The sequence below is a fragment of the Colius striatus genome, chromosome 3, assembly GCF_028858725.1.
Source record: "Colius striatus isolate bColStr4 chromosome 3, bColStr4.1.hap1, whole genome shotgun sequence".
Taxonomy (NCBI): domain Eukaryota; kingdom Metazoa; phylum Chordata; class Aves; order Coliiformes; family Coliidae; genus Colius; species Colius striatus.
This window is the reverse complement of record NC_084761.1, coordinates 86,354,432-86,369,744: the sequence shown is the minus strand read 5'-3', so window position 1 is coordinate 86,369,744 and position 15,313 is coordinate 86,354,432. Positions and strand designations below refer to the sequence as shown.

Below are 15,313 nucleotides of genomic sequence, written 5' to 3'. Positions count from 1 at the left end.
AGCATTTCAGGTCAACAGCTCTGAGAAGTAAAACTGCAGAAGCAGCTGGAAGTAGCTTTTTTTGCCAGGCTGTTGGCCTAATTCCCTTCAGATTCACTATTGGCCATGTTTTTGCTGCCTGTGTGTGGTAGGCATTTCACCGGTCCCACTGAATCAGCCAGAAGCAGGGACTGTAGAGAAATTACCAGAGTTTCTGGAGAGATGTTCAGGTTCAGATACACTGGATTTTGCATAACCATTTAATAAGCAGGAAAATAGTCAGGGAAAATGTCAGTCTGAGAAAGACTTAGGGGCAAAAAGACTGATGTGAAATGAGATTAAGCAAGGGCATCAGGAGCTGACTCACACCATGCTTAGCATTACAAGATAGGTATCTTAATCAGAAAGGCTAGTGCATTTTTACAACACCATATCAATTCACTGCATTTTTTTCCCTGGATACTAGTTTTATGCAGTCATGCTGCAACTGAGCAAATTGCTTCCTAGTAATTTCTTAGACCATTTCAATCAGATTTCAAATAGAGATGGAAGATTTCGGGAACTGGGGCTGTTTAGTCTGGAGAAGAGGAGATTGAGGGGTGATCTTATTAACATTTATAAATATCTAAAGGGTGAATGTCAGGAGGTTGAGACATCTCTTTTTTCTATAGTAGATAGTAATAGGACAAGGGGTAATGGGATGAAGCTGGAACATAAGAAAAATCTACTTCACCGTGAGAGTGATGGAGCAGTAGCACAGGCTGCCCAGAGGAGTTGTGAAATCTTCTTCCTTGGAGGTCTTCAAGACCCGCCTGGACATGTTCCTATGCAACCTGATTTAGGTTGACCTGCTTCTGCAGAGGGGTTGGACTAGATGATCTCTATAGGTTCCTTCCAACCCCAACCATTCTATGATTCTATGATTTAGAGATTTTTTCCTGTTTATTTCCTTATATTGTCCGTAGGATGAAGTGAGAAATCCTCTAAGTACCTCTACTAAAGGAAAGGCTGGAGAATGCCCTTTATTGTGATTAGACTTAACAAGATTCACATTGCAGTAAGCCTTTATAAATCTCCAAGAGGAACAAAAAGCTTTCACCACATCTCATGCCTTCATCACCATGAAAAACAGCACAGCATAAGGCATCAGTACAGGAACGACTTAGTGGTCTTACAGGAACCATTAAGTTTCCTTGGTTCCAGTGCTCACCAAGTACCTTGATATACTTGAAGGTGATTTTGTCTCATTACACCAAGGTTAAAGTGTGGTTTAAACTCCTGATAATGAAAGCTTACTACCAACCATAGGACCAACCTCCCTAGTTGTCTAAATGGCTCAGGCAAAGCCACATGGAAAGTCTTTGATATAGCCCTAAAGCTAGAATACATAAGTACTTAAATAAATCTCAGGAGCAAACTCAAAACTTTCTCAATTTAGCACTGCTATTGGAAAGTCTTCATAGCATTTCACTAAAGTTATGGTTCTTCACAAAATTAAAGGCGTAAACTAAACAGAAAGAGAGTGAAATCAATGAACTTAGATGAAAAAAAGCAGCACCAATGAATTTCTGGCCATATCTGTCAAAAATATTTGAGGTTTGCTGAAGCTTTAATACTCCAGCTGTGCCAGAGAGAATCCTCAGACATCGCTGTTCACCTGAAACAGGGATTTTTTTTATGGCTCTAAAAGCTTTTCTGGTTTTTTTTTCAGTTCCAGATAAATGCAAAGATGACTCTTCTGGCTGTCTCTGTGTAATGAAGACTGCATTTGTGGCTTTTGCAGCATTTCCAAGAGGTTAGAAAGGCACAATGGAGAGAAAGTAATTTGGTAGATGGTACCATAGTTACTTTCAAGATAACATTTTTCTTGCACTGTTTCTTCTTATTGTGACATGGTTGGATTTGTATGGAGGGGAGGGTTCAGGGACAGAATGGCTCCATGAACAGAGGTGAACCAAAACAAGTTTATTAGAGTGAAAAGGGAAAATTTTGCCTGCATCTCCCATCTTCTCCCTTCTCCAGGTTTATAGTTTACTTTCCTACAGGCTTGGGGTTAAATGGTTGGAAAGTTGTCCTGCAAAAAACCCCTGTGAGTGTTAATCGACAGCCGGCTGAACATGAGCCAGTAGTGTGCACAGGTGGCCAAGAAGGCCAATGGCATCCTGGCTTGTATCAGAAATAGTGTGGCCAGCAGTGCAAGAGAAGTGGTTATGAACCTGTACTTGGTATTACTGAGGTGCAGCCTCAGCAGTGTTCAGTTTTGTGTCCCACATTACAAAAAAGACCTTTAGGTGCTGGAGCATGTCAAGAGATGGGCAACAAAGCTGGTGAAGGGTTTGGAGAACAAGTCTTATAAGGAACAGTTTAGGGAACTGGGGTTGTTCATCCCAGAATGAAGGAGGATGAGGGGATACGTGATCACTCTCTACAACTACCTGAAAGGGGAGTATAGTGAGGTGGACATTGATCTCTCCAGTAATGAATGATAGGACAAGAGAAAATAACCTCAAGTTACACAAGGGAGATATAGATTGGATGTTAGGAAGAACCTTTTCACTGAGAGGATTGTCAAACACTGGAACGAGCTGCCCAGGGAGGAGGTGGAGTCCCCATCTGAGACTCCCCATTCCTGGATATATTTAAAATACATGTAGATGAGGTGCTGAGAGATGTGTTTTAGTGGTGGGCTTGGCAGTATTAAGTTAGTGGTTGGATTAAATGGTCTTAAAGGACCAACCAAAAACCATTATATGATTTTAACTTTAGAATACCAAATCACAGCAGTTAGCATTTGCTGCAGACTCCTGTACTTGCTGTTGTTGAAAGCTAGGGTTTCTTCTTGTGAGAAAAGCCTGTCAATAGTGACCACTGATGACCTAATAAGGTAATGGTCTACCAATGTGTGCAGATGGTCTGAAGGTGCTCCAAAGGACACTAAGTTTCCCATTAGCTCTCAATAAAATATTTGAAGAATGTTAATATACAGTTTCATATAGCTTTTTAAACTAATCTGCTTCTGATCATTAGCTGCCAGATGATCTCTTCATTACACACATTCAGACTATGATGGATGCTAAAAATGCTAACTGATCCCTAAGTAAGTTCTCAGCTTTTTTCTGCTTTCATAATAATTATGCTTTCTAATGTAAAACTGTGCAACTTATTCAACTGTGCAGCTTACATTTAAAAATGTAAGGCCATGTAGTGGGCTTGTGTGGTTGTTGTAATTGTGGTGAAGGGACAAGGGGTAAATTGTGGGTAAATTGTCCACTTTCATCCAGTGTTGTGACAACGTTATTTTCATTTTGGTGTGGAGAATTCCTCCACAGAAAGCACAGAAAGAGGAAGAGGAGGGGGTGCTGCAGACATCGGAGTAGAGATTCCCCTGAGCCCGTGGTGCAGCTCATGGTGAGGCCCTGTCCCTGCAGCCATGGAAGCCATGAGGGAGCAGAGATCCACCTGAAGCAGGAGAAGACCCTGCGCCAGAGTTGAGGAATACCCAAAGGAAGCTGTGTCCCCATGGGGAGCCTGTGCTGGAGCACACTGCTGCAAGGACCTGTGGACAGAGAGGAGCCTACAACAGATTGAGTTTGCTGTCAGAACCTGTGACCCTGTGGGTGACCCAGGCTGGAGCAGTCTGTTTCTGAAAGACTTTTTCCCCTGTGGGAGAGACCCATGCTGGAGCAGTTCACTTCCCCAGTAGCCCATGGGAAAGACTCATATTGGAGAAGTTCATGGAGGGCTGTCTCCCACGGGAGGGACCTCACACTGTACCGGGGCCTCCTCCTGAGAGGAAGTAGTAGCAGAAACAAAGTGTGATGAACTTACCACAACCACCATTCCTCATCACTCTGTGCTGCTGAGGGGGAGGAAGTAGAGAAGTAGGAAGAAAGGGTGGATGGGGAAAAGTGTTTTAAGATTCACTTTTTATTTCTCATTTCCCTACTCAGTCTTGATTGTTAATGAATTAATCATTTCTCACCAAGTTGAGTCTATTTTCCCTGTGACAGTAATTGCTGAATGATCTCCCTGTCCTTAACTCATGAGCTTTTCATTATATTTCTCCCCTGTATAGCTAAAGAGAGGGAATGACAGAGCAGCTTTGGTGGGCACCTGGCACCCATCCAGGGTTAAACCACCACAGGCCATCAAAACAGTCATTTAAATGACTACCAAGTTGAATCTCAGAAATACTCTATTGTTATGTCTGCTGTCATCATCACAATTAAATATGGAAAATGGCTATTCTGAACTTGAGCTCCTGCAAAATGGCTGCTCTTCAAGTGTATTTTTGAATAATCTATGTAATAAGAATTTGTACATCTAATGACAATGGCTATTGAAGATTCTAGGCAGCTATTTAAGCAGAATGTGTGAGCTCTGAGAAATAAGCTTTTCACAGAAATGCAAAACTATCATCTAAAAAATCTTTAAATATTTAAATCATCATTTATTCAAGGGCATTTCTATGAATGCAATTAGTTTCACATGTCAGTTGTATAGCTCTTTGTCTTTATGCATTGCAGGGAGGTCAAATTACTTGTAGACAAAAACTACATTTTCCCGAGTTTTTGTTGTTTTATGGGTTGTTTTTTTCATAAATACACCCAACACATATTGGCAAAAATGCTCAAACAGGTTCTTTTTAAACTAGAGCTGTAGGTGTGAGTGAGGTTGCAGCATCGAGGTTGCAGCATCCTTTCCCCTCTCTTTTCAGCACAATTGAACCTATGGTGCAATATCAAACACTCAGGTACCAACACTGAGAGGAAGTTCAGTACACAGACTTGATCTCCTCATGTTCTGTATCCCATGCCTGTGCAGTGTTGGCTATCTCATCTAAAGCTAACCAATGAGAAATGCTGTGAAAATTTTAGTCCAAAGTCTCCTTCCTCTTCATAATTTGAATTCTTGAGTCAGGCTAGTCATCAACTCAGGCAATGACAATTCCATATACAGACAGAATTCAATCAGCAGATGTATAAGAAACAACAAATAGAACAAATCACATCTATTCTTAGTTATGCAAGCTATAGCCTAACTTTGTCAGGAAAAATGACCTTCAGGAGACACCTTCTGTCCTTCAGCTCCAGGGGAAGTTTGAATTATTAACTTAGCCAAGATGCTTAACTTTTAGAAACATGAGGACAGGTGAACTGAATTTTACTCTCCCAGCCTTCAATCGATCTATGCATTTAAAATATGTAATTACAATATATAAAATGTCCTTAAAAGCCATAGGGTAAGCACTTCAATAGTTATTTACATAGAACTCTAATTTTAATCAGACATATTTTTGAGGAACTTGGCATAGCAAAGCAAGGATGTGCCTAGATGCTTTAAAGCTGGCACGACAATGTTCTCTGCTAGTTTGTAGCCACAGTGACACAAATATCATAATATATTCAGATATGGGAGTTTGAAATTTTCCTGTCTTTGCTTCACAAAACAAGATAGTACCCAGCTATAAGCAGTGTAGCAAACAAGCTCCTTCCCTCCATCTCTGATGTTTTCCACTGCTAACACATATATACTGTCCAAAAAAGCTGATCACATTTATTGTATACTTTAACAACTTTAAATCCTTTTAATATACCATTAGTCAAACTTTATGTGTGACTTCTCTTATAGTTTTTAATGGTCTTGGAAAACTTACCCATATAGGGCTTTGTGCCAGCCATAGAAGAAGCTTTTTCTGAGCCTTTCACTATAGTTGCTATGTTAAAGTCAGTGATGTGAACATGTCCTGCAATTACACAAAGTAAAAACAGAAGTTAAAATAGCACATCATAAAAACAAGCTTCCCTTTGTTTAACATTTAAGTGATAATGGATAGAAATAAAATTGGAAATACTCATAATAGTTCATGATAACTTCCTATTCAGTATTACTGAATATCGGCAGCAATGTAGTGGAATACTTTTCTTGTATGGCTGTATCCACTACCTGCTTGCAGTGCTGAATCTTTTTTGCTGGTCATCCCTGAATTTTCTCCTGCCATGAATGTTAAGAATAGTAACTGTGTTCTAAGAATAGTAATGTGAAGATATTTGTGGAATCTACCTCTTCTTATCTCCAGGTAGAGACACCTCTCACAACCTCAGGTACTCATTGACACCTGTCTGCTGTCACATCCACTTCATGTTACAATCAGTCTGGCTTTTTCTGAGTCTCCTCAGGGCAAAAAAGGAGCCATAAAGAAAAAGAATATTTTTATCATACAGTAATTATGAAATAAGATTCATGGTAGCAGAAGAGCAGGTATGCAACAGCAGCAGGTCCCAAATGATCACTCAACTGACAGCAGGTTGTGAAATGAAAAATAAGTGACAGAAGTCAGCCTGGGGACTTGCTGCCTAACCAGCCAGATGTCTGATTTAAATGGAATTAATCAGGCTGGATGACAGAAACCTGCTATCATTACTTTTTCCTGGGGTAGTTTATGAAATGCATGGGTTAAATTGCTCCACCAGAGTGAAGAAATAGTTGATAATCCTGGCTTGCCATAGGCAGGTAAACTGAACATATATCCAGTTTGAAAATATGTAGATTTCAACTCGATAAGTCTGCTGTTAGGATTTGCATTTCTGCTTAAGGGCTAGTTTAATATTTTGCAGTAATGCAGATATCACACTCTGTGATTGCATCAGGCAACGTCACTGTGGAGGACAGAGTACAAGGAAAGGCACTCTCTTCCCCAGCTTAGCCCTGTCAAGAGAAGAGCATATCAGGATTAATACATCATGTGTTGAGCTAGAGTCTTGAGTGACAGGTTCTGTGATTTTTTAAAATAGTTTTTTAAAATAAAGATCTCAACCTCGTTCAGTCCACAGAAGGGAGTAGGCTTTGGGCATGATGTGGTTATTAGGCAAGGGATGTTGTTATCATCTATGCTGCCAAAGATGAAAAGAGTGTAACCAGAGTGACATCGAATGTTACTGTGGTGCCTGATGAAGGAACAGCAGTCTCAACAAAAGTTTACGCTGCTGCAACAGTTTAACCTAGCTTCTGCTCAAAGTCTGCAAGAAATGTATTAATGAGCGTCTACCATTGGCCAAGAAGGCCAATGGAATCCTGGGATGCATCAAGAAGAGCGTGGCCAGCAGGTCAAGGGAGGTTCTTCTCCCTCTCTACTCTGCCTTGGTGAGGCCTCATCTGGAGTCCTGTGTCCAGTTCTGGGCTCCTCAGCTCAAGAGGGACACAGAACTGCTGGAGAGAGTCCAGTGCAGAGCCACCAAGATGATCAGGGGACTGGAACATCTTTCATATGAGGAAAGGCTGCGGGAACTGGGGCTGTTTAGTCTGGAGAAGAGGAGACTGAGGGGAGATCTTATTAACATTTACAAATATCTAAAGGGTGGGTGTCAGGAGGTTGGGACATCAATTTTTTTAATTGTAGCTAGCAACAGGACAAGGGGTAATGGGATGAAGCTGGAACACAAAAAGTTCCACTTAAAGATAAGAAAAAACTATTTCACTGTGAGGGTGAGAGGCCCTTATTACTTTAAGAAAAGTATTAAGATGTTTTTCAGGTACATCAGCAAGGAAGATTGGTGGGAATGTGGACCTGCTGCTGAACACAGAAGGTGCCCTGGTGACTGAGGATGCAGAGAAGGCTGAACTACTGAAAGCCTTCTTTGCTTCAGTCTTTACAGCCAAGACTGGCCCTCGGCAATCCCAGTCCAGCAAGGATAACAGGATGGCCTGGACAGCAGAGGACTTGCCCTGGGTGGAAGAGGAAGAGGTTAAAGACTTGTTGGACAAGCTTAAGGCTCGTAATTCCATGGGTTCTGATGGGATGCATCTTAGAGTGTGGAGTGAGCTGGCTGATGTGATTGCTAAGCTGCTCTCCATCATTTTTGAACAATCATGGAGGACAGACAGGGGACTGGAGCACCTTCCTTATGAGGAAAGGCTGCTGGAACTGGGGCTGATCAGACTAGAAAAGAGGAGACTCAGAGGGGACCTCATTAATATTTATAAGTTTATAAATGGTGGATGTCAGGATGTTGGGACATCCGTTTTTTCTATTGTAGCTAGCAACAGGACAAGGGGTAATGAGATGAATCTGGAACACAAAAAGTTCCATTTAAATATAAGGAAAAACTATTTCACTATTCAGGTGAGGGAGCCCTGGCACAGGCTGCCCAGGGAGGGTGTGAAGTCTCCTTCCCTGAAGGTCTTCCAAGCCCTCCTGAACATGTTCCTGTGTGACCTGATCTAGGTGGACCTGCTTCTGCAGGGGGGTTGGACTAGATGATCTCTAAAGGTTCATTCCAACCCTACCATTCTATGATTCTATGAAAGTGGTATTACTCCTTCCTGATGGTTAGACCATAGCATGTTTGCAATAACAAAACACCATGGCAGAAAATGCTTCTTGAAAATGGTAGCTGAACCACGTACAGCCACCTCATGAAAACAGTTTTAAGCAATTTCATGTACATTGTAGAATAAAAAGCTGCAAGTATCCCAACAGACTCATACTTTCTCTTCTTTTGACAGATAAATATAAAGTTCTGTCTCTGAAATGACAACATTGCAAGTGATGCTCCCTATTAGAGTGCCAGCATGATAGCCTTTTACAAAACACTTATTACATTCATGAAGATTGATCCAAATAGTTATTTACAATGAAAATTACCTCTCCTGCAGTGCATTGTTTTCTCTCCCTTTTATTAGTTTTCTTTTGATTTTACAAATGCAAAACAGAACATGTGAAAGGTTGTATATGCTGGTTGATGGATTGTATTAAAAACACTGTTCTGTAAGCTATTGGGAAGATAGATTCTGCATAGGTCCTCTACGTCCTGCTGTCAATACAGCAGCAGTAGGCTGCTGTACACGTAGTAAGGTATAGCAGTCGTGTCTATACAGCTGGAAAAAGTTCACTTCCCTCTTCCCCATCACAGTGCCCCATAGCCCATGGGATACCTGCAGGTAGTCTTTACATGTTGCTTAGAGGGCTGCTAATTAGCTATTAAGGGAAAACAAAGTATCCTCTAGGCAGACAGATGGCTGTGCTGCTGCAGGGATGCACACACTTCTTGGTGGGAGCTGGAGGCATGGTGGAATGCTGCATCTGGGACTACGTTAGAGAAGGGGGCAGTGAAGCGTGAATCTCCACCACTGGTCAGTGGTGGACCAGGGTGGGAAGGATGTCGAGGCAGAGCTCTGCCTGTCTGTGCACACCACTGAATGGTTGCAATTCTTTTAAGCCTATGACTTGTTTTGTTTGGGTTTCTTGTTTTAAATTTTTCATTCCCTATGTGAATATTTCAAGAGACAGTCAGACCCCAGTTCTCTCTTTCTAATCATCCTTTAAGATATATTTTTACTGCAGTTGCTGCGTATAGGAAAAGGAAAGGTTGCTATTGCTGCAGTAAATACGCTGGAACACTAGTTACTTCCTATTGTTTCAATTTCAAGTCACAGGGACTTTTTTTGAGCTTTGTACCTTGTACTTGATCTATCTTTCTGGATATCACTGTGAACAGGTAAATGTGATAACAGAGTCTGTACCCTGGTACAACATTGAACTAAGCAGTATGTCAGGTTGAGTAAGGTTTAGCTTTTAAGAGCTGTGAAACAGAGCAGTGGTCAACAGATTCAGCAGTACCTAATGAAATTCAAGTATCACAAGGAAAGAACTCATTACCTAATCCCCATGTCTGCGTGATCTCATATGACAGTAGGAGGATGGTGGAGAGAAGGGAAGAAAAGGCAGATGACCATGTTTCTCCAACTATCTGCAGTGTGGCTTTTTCAAATCACCCCACACTGCACAGATGTCATGTATGCCAATACATACATTGCAAACAGAAAGTATTACTGTGAAAATGGTTTCAAAAATTGCATTCCTTTCAGTCATATTCCAGTTAAAGCTTTAAAGGGGAAAAATGGTAAATTAATACTTACAACACAATGTATGACTTTGAGAAGCACTTCAGAAGTCCTGTGTGGCTCTTATGCCTCACTTTTCTACATGACCTGAAATCCCAGAATCTGAGGTAAACAGTGTAAGATCTTTGTTTGGACTACTATTTAATCTTTGAAGAAATCTTAATGACACTTAAAATAAGTCCTGAAAGGTGGCTGAGGCTGACTAACATTTAGCAGAGGAAAATATATGTTCTTTCAAACCTCATTGAATTTCTCAAAGTCTAAAACTGAAGAGGTGAACATGAGGGCAAAGAGAAGAAATATCAGACTGGAGTTAATGCCACCAACTCGGCATGTATCAGAGCTGATGAGAAATATCAACACAGGAATATTTTGAAGCAAATTCAGATCTTGTTTGCCCTCGGAAGGTCAAACTATACCAACAATTTAAAAAATCTTTCTCTGGGCTCATCTGTACTATACACAAGAATGTAAGCTTGTAGACACGTGAGCTTGGCATGGCTTGGCAGTCTGCCACTTACCATGGAGAAGATTGTTAGAGACCTGATTGTACTTCTATAGATAGGTTCAGCCAAGTTGTGTGTTTCAAAAAAGTAGAAAGTTTAATAGCCATGTAGGCATGTAAATGTTCCAAACATATTTTCTAAGTGTAGATAGCTTCAGGTGGATGAATTATACTGAGAACATCCATCTTGTTAATCAATATTCAAAGGTTAAATGAGATACAGTCCCTGAAAATTGTCTGTAGGTATAATAAGGACCAGTCCTAGTCCAGACACACCAGGTACATCTTCAGTGGAGACTCATGTCTCCTAGACATCACTATACAGTAATAATGTTGCCAGTTCTGTTGTTCAGAAGTTAATATTGGAGTTCAAAATATCAAATTTGTGGGTGGGGTTTTTCCATTATCTGTGTCTGAATTTTGCTGCTAATTTTCAAATGAGAGATGAGATTCTAATGTAATCTGGGAAACAGTTTTAAGGAAAACTTTGATGATCATAAAACAATACAACCATATATAAAAAGGCACATATAAATGCCACCTTAAATCTATCTTGTTCTATCTTAAGATAAATGATTACTCAGTAAAATTATCACTAATAGCTGGAAAAATCCAGCCTAAAAAAAAAAAAACCTAACAAAACACGTTGAGTCCTGTTAAGACTAAAAGTGAAATATTTGGTCTGTGATTTCACCAGAAAACAGTTACAAGACTAGAAGTAGGAAGCACTCAGTGCAATTAGCAAGTAGCACCTTCAAAATGAACAAATAGATATTGAACCTTCACATAGTCTGTGTTTAAGCTAGGAATTGCTTTGCCACAAGATGTTAAGTATTCCTCCACTCAAGAAAGTACCAGAAAAGACTATGTAGAAGACGATTGAAAGTTACTCAATGTGTGGAAGCAACATCTAGTTCAGGAAATGCCTCAGTCACAAAGGGCTGAGAGAAGTACAACAAAAGCTTGTCTCATGTCCTACTTTGTCATTCTACAAGGTAGAACATAAGAGGTTCCAAAGAAACATAAGGAAAAACATCTTCCCTGTGAGAGAGTTCTGGAACAGGCTGCCCAGATGGTTTGTGGAGTATCCTTCTCTGGAGACATTCAAAACCCACCTGAATGAGTTCTTGTGAGACCTAATCTAGGAGGTCCTGCTCTGGCAGGGGGGTTGGAATAGATGATTTTTCAAGATTCCTTCCAACCCTTAAGATTCTGTGAGTCCCTCAACTCAACTAGATGGCTCTTTGATACAATACAATTGTGCCTCTTCTCTGAAACTGAAATCCTGCATATCTGTAACACTGTCTATGGCAAGAAAGAGAGGCAAAAGGACCAGAGAAGTGCCTTATAAGGAGAAATTACAAAGTCAGAGGCCCTTCAACTGACAGGAGAATTGCTAAAAGAGTTTTTTAATATCATGAAAATTGTGATTGTATGTTATTATTTACCAAATATTATTAATACCAATTATTCACCAATTCTATTGTGGAATTATTTTTTTAAGAGGAATACTTCAGCACAAATAGAAGAAAACACTTTTCTTTCATGAAGGATGGTGAACTTTCACTACTTGTTGCTCAAGGAGGTTAGAGGCCAATATCAGCAGCAGCTTCAAAGAGGCAGTAGACAAACTCATTAACAGAGATTCATCCAAATTCTAAAGGGGATGTACAAAGATACTCTAATATACTAATAAAAAAAATTGTGGATGATAGGAGGCATTGAAGTATTCAGTGACCAAGTGACAACGGGCACAGTCCATGAATACTATGTCCTCTTGCCACTGGTTGTGACAGAATACCAACCGAGCTCTTGGATCTGGCTCAGCAGGGAGCCCTTCCTCAGTAAGAACCAAGTAAGAATCTTTCTGGGTCTTATGAAACACTGATTTGAAAGAATTGCTTGAGAGGAAATCAAACTCTTGCAAATTTTACGTAAACAGAGTGTAATAACAGTGGTCACTCTGCCCAATGCAAAACCTAGATGCCAAATTAGAGCCTCATAATTTCTACAGAAATGTTAGTATTAATGGTGTTACCAAACAGCTATAGGAATAATATCATCTCTAAATAAAAACAATGGAATAATTTGTTTGTCACTGTTTGTTTTGACATGTTTTAAGCATTCTACATCTCCTCAGACATCATAGCTAAAGTCATGGAAAGATTTAAAGACATCTTTAATTTTTTTTTATATTTCAGAAAAAAAATAGATCATGGACCAACTTTTAGTTCTAAATGCTGTCATTTTGCTTACTATGCTCTAAAACGTTAAAATGAATAGCATAGAAGAGGAAGCAGAATACTGTTACTAAGAGAATTTTCTAATGTTTTTCTCCATACAATACAATAATAATAGCTCTCCTGAACCATGAGGTAGTCCCTTCAGCTATCAGTAGAAGATTACTGTTTCAGGTGCATGTTAGCAGAATAGAGCACTACTAGTAAATTTAGAAGTTTGTGTTAATCGTAAGAGGAAGAGCTTTTTGGGAAAGCTGAAAGGGAAATGTAACAAAAGAGCTTTATGGACAGCATTTGTTTCCTTATCGAGGTCTGAGTCTAGTTCAGAGGGTAAACCCTGAAAGCATCTATAGTTTTTTTCCTCACAGGAGACTTCTATATGGGATGGAGAACCTCTCCAGGAGACAAGGCATTCATCTTCTAGTAGGGGTCAAATACTATTTTAACTATGTACATTCTTGTGTAGTATTACACTTCTCACGATCATTTATTTCCACTGATGCATCAGAACCTGTGTGCCACAGTGTTGAGACGTGGTTTTGCTGAAAAGTATATGGGAAAATTCAGGCTTCCTCTACCAGAATGATTTTCTAACGTGTTGGGTTTTTTTCCTTTGTAAATTAGGTGTATCATTTTTATGAGCATAGTGTGTTTGTTTTGGTAGCAGGAAAGCTACAGGTGTGACTTTTGTGATCTGATCAGCAATGGAGGTAACACCTCTGTGAATAATGTATTTGAGAAGGGCAAGAAGTTGCTACACAGGTGCAAAAACAGCAGCAAAGGAAAGGAGCGAGAATCTGAGAGTATCTCTGCAGACATCAAGGTCAGTGCAGAAGGGGGAAGAGGTGCTCCATAAGCCAGAGCAGAGATCACCCTGAGCCATGATGCATCCCATGGTGAGGCCCTCTCACAGACCTGGCAGGACTGCACATTGGAGAGGGCGATGCCCATGCTTTGACCCTGTAGAAAACCTGCACTGAAGCAGGCTCCTGGCAGCACCTGTGTACTCATGGAGAAAGATCTGCCCACAGCAGATTAGGTTTGCTGTCAGGACTTGTGATCTCATGGGGGACCCACACTAATTCAGCTCATTCCTGATGGACCGTTTCCCTCATGGATGAGAACCCCGTTGGAGCAATTAATGAAGAAGTGTATCCCATGGGAAGGACTCACATGGATGTATGTCATGGAGGACTGTTTCTCATGGAGAGACCTCACGCTATACAAAGGGTATATGAGGAATTCTCCCACTTAGAGGATGCAGCAGCATCTATGATTTCCTGTGCTGCTGGTGGGGAGAAGGTAGAAGGCAGAAACCCAGGAACAAGGGAGGGATGGGTGAAGGTATTTTAAGTTCCTTTTTTTATTTCTTATTTCCCTAATCAGTTTTGATTGTTAATGAATCAAACAATTTTTCCCCAAGTTGATTTTGTTTTCCCTGTGATGGCACTTGCTGAGTGATCTCTCTGTCCTTATTACAACTTTTGAGCTTTTCAATTTATTTCCCTCCCCCTGTCCAGTTTAGAAGGGGGTATGATAGAATGGCTCTGGTGGATATCTGGCATCCAGGTTAAACCACCACAATGGGTTAAGAAAAATCTCCTGTTTTCACTCCTTAAGGCATACAGATAAATTGTCACAAACTAGTTTTAATGAGCAGAAATATCTATAATATATAATCTTTATATCTAATTAAATATAATATATAATCTTGGTATGTGTTGAGAAAGTCAGTTAGCTTAACAGCTTGACAATATAAGATGATGTGAGTGGTGCAACATTACACTTTGACTTCAGCCAAAATAAGTTACTTCAGTGAGGTCAAAGAAATCTAACTCACTGAGACAAACTTTCAATCCTAAATGTTGTGCGCATCCAATTCCATAATACTTTGTGTAAGTGCAGTTTGTTTAATGAACAGATAGATAGAAAGATCGAGGGATAAAGTCAAACATATAAGAAAATGTTGTGCCATCTTAGATTCTGCAGGCTAAAACAAAGTTCTTTCCTGTGCACCTGGTTATAGTCATATTGGATGAATTTGTTATGCTTGTTCTATGGACTACCATATTTATTGTGCATACATTTAGCACATTTTTCCATTGAATCAAATCTGATGATTCCATAAAAAATATGTTACTGTGTTGCAGCTTAGTCAAAGGCTTTATATAGACATTTATCTACATGTATATCTGTAAGGTGGATATCTGTATCTTTACTCAAAGTTTCTAGGTTTTAGTTACTAATGAAAAATAGATAATGGTGTATAGTGCAGACAACCAAAACAGATTGGATGATCTAACACATCTACGTCTTTCATTTATCTGTAAAGGAAGCCTGTGGTAATGAGCACTGTACAGACACCTCACCTACTGATGTCACCTCATTGAGTGAGTTGAAGCATGTAGATCCTTATCTGGGTTGAGAGAATGACATCTCCCAACTGCATAACATGTTTGTGAACCAAGGATCCATGAGTTGATTAATACTGTTGATCAAGTATCTGCAAGTTTCGAGAAGCATGGTTGTTTCACCAGTCATCTCCAGGTATGTTATGAGGGAGCAGAATTCTGCTGCTTTGCAGAAAAGTAGCTATGCATCCCAACATTTCCAAGCTGACTACAGATTATTATTTTTTCTGAACAACTTGTAAAAAATCACCTTCATTTTGTAATATATCACTCAC

At 40.0% G+C, this 15,313-nt stretch overlaps 1 protein-coding gene across 1 annotated transcript in view; it reads right to left on the bottom strand.

The window, feature by feature from the left end:
• The window catches only part of STK32B (serine/threonine kinase 32B), a 191,361-nt gene that overhangs the window by 47,505 nt on the left and 128,543 nt on the right, over nucleotides 1-15,313 (bottom strand). Inside the window, exon 6 of the mRNA XM_061992970.1 lies at nucleotides 5,636-5,725. Within this exon, the coding sequence (XP_061848954.1) occupies nucleotides 5,636-5,725 (90 nt within the window). The remainder of the gene's footprint in view (nucleotides 1-5,635; nucleotides 5,726-15,313) is intronic.